At 44.5% G+C, this 6,414-nt stretch overlaps 1 protein-coding gene and 1 long non-coding RNA gene across 2 annotated transcripts in view; both read left to right on the top strand.

Annotated features, from left to right (window-relative positions):
- Positions 1-831: 831 nt before the first annotated feature.
- The window catches only part of maml3 (mastermind-like transcriptional coactivator 3), a gene marked incomplete at its 5' end in the record, with an annotated part of 119,525 nt that continues 113,942 nt past the window's right edge, over positions 832-6,414 (top strand). Inside the window, 1 exon segment of the mRNA XM_014018476.1 lies at positions 832-1,637. Within this exon segment, the coding sequence (XP_013873930.1) occupies positions 1,266-1,637 (372 nt within the window).
- LOC106524611 (uncharacterized) lies at positions 1,648-5,575 on the top strand. Its single transcript, XR_001311016.1, has 2 exons — positions 1,648-1,784; positions 1,827-5,575. It is a non-coding gene; the product is annotated as an uncharacterized LOC106524611 (long non-coding RNA).

Genomic DNA, 6,414 nt, shown 5'->3' on the forward strand with positions numbered 1-6,414 from the left:
CTGAGGTGAACAGGTCCACCTGCATTCTGACCCTTACCTGTGGCCATGAGGTAAGGATCAYGAGGAAAGTGGGTGAAATCAGCTTCCTCTGCAGGGTGGCAGGGTGAGGAACCCCACCATCATGGGGGTCTTCATCGAACACAGTCAGCTCAGGAGGTTCAGGCATGCCTCTCTTTTATAATCTATTTATTCATACATGTATGTCTTTATTGTTATTGTTTATAATACTTCTATTTGTTGTTCGTAAACATAATTACTGAACAAATAAAGATTATTCTATTCTCTTAAATTCTAATTTTATGATTTAATTTTTGTTTGTTTTTGCAGATTTTGTKTTTTTGTGTCTTCTGAGTTGTTACCCCTAAATGCACTTACATGTTGACAGTGTTAGCTCCGGTTTGCATGTGTCTTCTCAGGTTGCACCGGGCCGGGTGCGAACAGGGGGCAGGTCATGGGTGGAACCGCAGCCCGCTCCTCTCCGACGCTCTGCCGGCACTCTGCTCCGTGTTTTCCGGGCGTCCCTCGGCGGTGCTCCTYGCAGCCTGTCGCTGGTTTTTACTCTGCTCCTGTCCTGGTATCACTCCGCTGCTTATGGTGAAGACGAGGACCTGATTATTGTGATGGTGGCAGCCAGGAGCACTCCGACTCACACACTTCCGCCCCTGCGTCTCATATCCGCGTTTTGAGCCGTCTGGGAATAAAGAACTCCCGGCTGCTTCTCCGCTGGACTACCGAGGGCGCCTGCGCTCCTTTTTTGTTGCTTTTATTCCGACTTAACGAACATCTTCCCCGGGATTTCTTTCTTTCTTTCTTTCTTTCTTTCTTTCTTTCGCACATCATGTGAGATATGCAAGTTCTGTGGGAAACTCCGGAGCGTGTTCGGTGTAGGCAGCAAAACTTTTTCTCGGAGGACGACACCGAAGGACGGGGAGCGGAGAGCAGCCGCCGCTGCTGCTRCTCCGGAGCGGGACGGTTCGTGTCCGAATGACCGCCCGCTTTTTACAGCTTTTTTCCCCCCTGAGGAGTTTTTGTTGTTGTTGCTAGCAGCGTGGCAGCGGCTCGAGGCTTGTTTTGGTTGCATTTAGGARAAGAAGAAGGCGGCTCGCTGCCCTTTAAACCCCTCCGCCTCGGCGGCTCTTCCGGAGGGATTCGAGCGGACAGAGGGAGCGAGGACGCCCGGGTGGAGGTGGAGGCGGAGGCGCTGAGCTCGACCTGACTTGGGAGAAAAAGTTCCTCCAAAATAGCAGCCACGAGTCGCCGCGGTGATGGGGGACTTCGCCTCCCCCGCCGTCGGACCCAGCGGCAGTCTCTGCATCAACAGCGGCATGAACCCGGSCAGCGGAGCCGTGGTGCCCGCCGGAGTCGTGGGCATACCTAAGCACAGCACCGTGGTGGAGCGGCTGAGGCAGCGGATAGAGGGCTGCCGGAGGCACCACAACATCTGCGAGACCAGGTACCAGCAAGCCCACTACGAGCAGCTGGAGCTCGACCGGAGGGAGACCGTCCACCTGTACCAGCGGACCCTGGAGCAAAGGGCCAAGAAGTCCGGCGGCGGAGGCAGCAAGCAGCCGCAGAGCAAGCAGCAGGACCCGGACTCTGCGTCCTCCACGGAGCAGAAAAACAACGCGCGCATAGTGGTAAGGAAGAGCTCCCAAAGCGGGGCAAAGACCCCACCAGACCCCGCTATCTGTCGTTTTAAATTTATTAACAAGCTGCACAACTATACAGCAAGGTGAACTTGTTGACACTCTCACCAGAGGCGGATCTAGAGTTTTTCTTTTAGGGTGGCCATGGTGGGGCAGGAGGTGGCCATGGTGGGGCAGGAGGTGGCCATGGTGGGGCAGGAGGTGGCCATGGTGGGGCAGGAGGTTCCAGCAGGGGGCAAAATGTGTTGTCTTCATGAAAAGTTTTATTTCTGGACTTTGTTTATGCATTCAGGCTATCTATGTCAACACTTACCTGAGTGTTGTCAGTTTTCYTCAAATGGGGCGCGCACCCTTTAGAACGCCGGTCGGCAAAGCGGCCAACCGGGTGGGCTTTGTTTATGCTCAGTTTTAAGTTGTATATCTGCTGAATGCTCAGCTCAAATYTAATGTAAACAAAACAAAGTTTGTTGCTTTTGATCAGTAAGAGGCGCTCTGATAAACTGCAGGTGATTTCTGATGTRTTTATTTTTAATTTATTTTTTGTCTTTGTTGAGCATTTATGTCATCAGCTGTTAATTGTAACTATACAATTAAACCGCACTGATCGATCATTCGTAATTTAAGGTGACACCACCATCCCACCATCCAATGCTATGCTCTTTTTTTTTAAGGAGGCTCCTCCTTTGCTCTCTTGCATGCATGATTTTGGTTTGTGGGGAGAGAAAACCCATGCATGCACTTGGTGAACGTGTACACTCCACACAGGAAGGCCTCAGCCGGCGACAGKTTTGATAAAAACAAACCCAAATGAAGCAACCCACTCCTGCTTCCTCATGATAAAGGATAGAGAGAGGGGCTTCTGAATTTAATATATTTAATTGCTTTAAATTAGGTTTTACTAAAGTCTTTAAATTGCCTGTTTGTTTGCAGGTAAAACTGTTATGAAATTGAAGAGCGGTGTGCAAATTCTAAATTTAAAAAGTTTAAAGAGCCCTGGAGATGTCTTTGCCTTAACATTTTACAAAACATACCAAACTATATAAACTAGCCTACAAACAGAATAGTTATTTCCAGTGGCAGCTGCCACTTAGTGCCACCCCCTAGAACCGCCACCGACTCCCACTCTCCACGTTTTGCTTTTTAAAAACAAGAGTGCCGGCTAAAGTGTGTTAGTTCCTGGAGCCTGAGCCCTGCTGTTTGGAAATGACAGCTGATATATTTGCAAACCCAACATGCAAAGGAAGTCCTGGAGGTTTTTTTGGGGGGAAGTCAGGGCTAACTGGCAAGTTCTGATTTTAAGCTCAGAAAACATCAACATCTGGAGGTGGTGTCGCTGAGAAATTGCACGAAAAGAACTTCTCCTTTTCTCGTTGTTTGTGATTGGGTGGAAGTTATGTTCTGCAAGACGTGTCGGCAGCAGCAGCAGCAGCAGCAGCGTTGCAACACTGCTTCCTCGCTCTGAAAGCTGCAGCGGTTTATTCCACTGTAACCTTTGTAACATACTCTTTAAAATCAACAGCCGGTGCCCACGGGGCTGCAAACACTTAATCACAGCTGCTTTTTGGTGCTGAAAGTAAACCGGCCGTAAGAGGTGAAAATCACCGCTGCAGTTCTTATGAAACAATAAATATCGTTTTCTTTCTTTAGCTTCATTCTAGAGCTTTAAAATAATATTTTATAACAAAAAATAAAAATCCACAGTCTTTTAAAAGTTGTGTTTTTTTCCCTTAATGCAAATACTGTGATTGCAGTTAGAATGCTACAATGATTTCCTGTTGATAGGGGGCAGTGGTAACATATGGAGGACTGCTGAATCTGTTTTGGCTCTCCTATCAGCATCTTGGTTTWCTACAGATCTCATCTTGAAGGATCAGATTTTATTTTTGGTGTTTGRTCGTAGCGGCTTTGCATCAAAGACATTGAGACAGACAGCAGTAAACTGTGTAACGTTCCCTGTTCACACCACATCCCCTGTGGGCCAGCTCCAGTTTCCCTTTAGAAAACACTAAAGGATGCACGTTGTTGGGGAATGTCAACATTGTTATCCCTTTTGTTGCCGCTACGAGCCCRGTTCCATCTCCCACCTTTTGAAATGCAAAAATCAGAGCGTCTTTAATTTTCGGAGGGCTGCCTCGGTGGTTATTTGAGAGCCGCGCAGGACGGACCTGTTCCAGCTTGAGAGAGCGGCAGTGATTTAGTTTTTTTTTTTTTTTAGGCAAGGAGCTCCCAGCAGCCCTTGTGGACATTATACTGATCCGCCCATTAGATGGCCAGCAACAAACGCTCCAAGAATGGAGGGATTACGGCTTAAAGACACAGTGCCATCCATTTGCTCTGCTCCCTTTTTTTACTCACTGATGGTGTCAGCTTGTATTCAAACACAACATTCTCGCTAAGCCRCACAGAGCTGCCAGTTTTGTGCTRCATAGTAGGTGTGCAGGCACGGATCGTTAGAAGAAGGTCTGTAAATCCCCCTCTTGGTTTTCCTCGGAAGAACAGAGCCGCAGCTAGATGGCTGTATGTAGTCGCTTCAGACGCTTCTGGGAAGCAGCATCATCTCACAGGCGTGTGTAACAAAAAAAAAAAAAAAACCACTCCTGGGAGGTTGAAATCTGGAGGGTCTACGCTATGACTGCGCTGTGAAGCGTGCAGCGTGGAAAAGTTGTGCTCGAACACAGCTTAAAACCCACAACCTAATAAGAGCAGCAGCTTCCATGGTTGGAGATGTAAAGTTCACAGCGTGAGGCTAAAATTGCTCTTGGGCTGTGAAACGCACAGGCTTCATGACTCGCTGGCTTTCTGTGTCGATAATTGTCATAAATTTCAACAAGGTGCGAGGAGGAAACGCATAAAACCTGTGAAAAATAGTGCTTTTTACAGAGTTGTACACCGGAGCACTCGAACACAAATAAAGAGTTTTGTAGTAATGTTGAGGAATACACTCAATTTTTCTGTTTCTTTTGTTTTGTTTGATTATTTGTTCTATTTTATGCTGCTTATAGATTTTAGCTACCATCTGCTACTTTTTGCTTGAAGTTAGCATTCTGCTGCCTCAAAATTTTAGCTTTTCTTCTACTGTTTTCTTACTTTTAGTGTTTAACTAGCCTTTTGCTGTTTTCTTGTTTTAGCTACTGTTTTTAACTCTTTTGCTTTTAGCTAGCATTTTGATATTTTAACTATAAGCTAACCTTTTGTTGTTTCTACTTTTGCTTTTGCTACTGATAGTATTTAGCTTTATTTTTAGCTTCTAGCTTGCAGTTTTAAACTCACTGCTAAGTTTTTGCTGCTTTGAGCTAGCCGTTTGCTACTTTCAGCTGGTGTTCATCTATTTTTAGCTGTTTTTAGTTAGTGTTATGATCATTTAACTTCTCAGCAAATCATTCTGTGCTCAGGATTCACTGCGTTTTTGCAGAAAATGCCATTCCTCATGATTTTTTTAAGCTCCTTGTTTTTTTTTTTCTGCGTGCATCCCAGCACAATGTGCTYTGGTCTAATGGTTCTCAGACACACCCACGTCAGAGCAAGCCTGTAATTATGGAAAGTGTGTGTTTGTGTTTATAGGCCAAGTATTAGTGAGGTTGGAGAAGATGACACTGCAAACCTAGCCCTCTTTCCCACCATTTCTTCAAGCAGAACAGTTGAAGCTGCAGGTAAACAGGACCTGCGACGTGATGTTTGCCTCTTTAAGATATACTGTAGCTTCTTGTGGTGGCAACATGTTGCACAAAAGTTGTCTTTTTTATTTTCCTCCTCTGAACTTTAAAGAAAATGTCTTTGAGTAATTGGTGAAGYTATCATATAGCTTTGCTTGTTAAACTGGTCAGAAAAACTTACGGCGGCACGATGTCAGGAAAACCTGCGATGTGTGATAACGGTGCTTAGTATGACTTATGATAAATAAACAAATAAAGTTGTAATAAATAAACAAAYGAAGYATAGTGTTGATGTCTTTCTGCTCTGGGTTCAGAGCAATAAAAAAACCTAATCATTTCCATTCCACCATGATTTTTTTAGAAATAWAAAGAGATCCATCCAATTGACCAAATACATGAATGGTTTCGTTTGATTGGTGAAATACTTCAAGCTTCCATCTAAGAAAAAAAAAAACACGCATAAATGCAAACTTTTCAGCCAATCGTTTATTGCAGTTTGCAGTTTTTCACGATGACGATCAATTTTCGATATACTGTGCAGCCCTAATTAAACTCTMTTGCTCCGAAATGAGGAGCTTCCAAAAGCTATCTACAACAGATAAGATATTGATCGTTCATAACCTTTYTATCCCTCTTCAAAGCAGTTGCAGCAAATTTCTTACTAAATTAATTTAATCCCTCCTCTTTAGATGTCAAACAAACTGAAGTTGTTTTTATTTTAATTATGAAACATGACATCTGTGGTTTAAACTTCTCATCATGTTTAAACTGAACATCAGCTTCAGCATCTTTGCTCCACAGAACATGGTAAATAAAAACATCATCAGGTTTTCATCCAGGGATTGATYGATTGGACTAATTATTAATGAAGATAATTGATAGCTCTGGCCCTGGAATAAAGCTTTTTGAGATGGTTGATGTGATCACATAATGTTTGATCCGTCTGTGCAAACCACAGACTCATAAAGTGTCCGTGCAGACTGGGGACGGACCACTACTTAAACATTCTTTACATAAACGCACACTGGAGAAGGTGAAGATGTTTTTGCTCCTGTGTGTTTTTGTCTGTAGTGTTAGCAGAACCAGTGCACAGCTTTAGTGAAACTTTAAAGAAG

This window comes from Austrofundulus limnaeus, unplaced genomic scaffold (assembly GCF_001266775.1).
Source record: "Austrofundulus limnaeus strain Quisiro unplaced genomic scaffold, Austrofundulus_limnaeus-1.0 Scaffold194, whole genome shotgun sequence".
Lineage (NCBI taxonomy): Eukaryota > Metazoa > Chordata > Actinopteri > Cyprinodontiformes > Rivulidae > Austrofundulus > Austrofundulus limnaeus.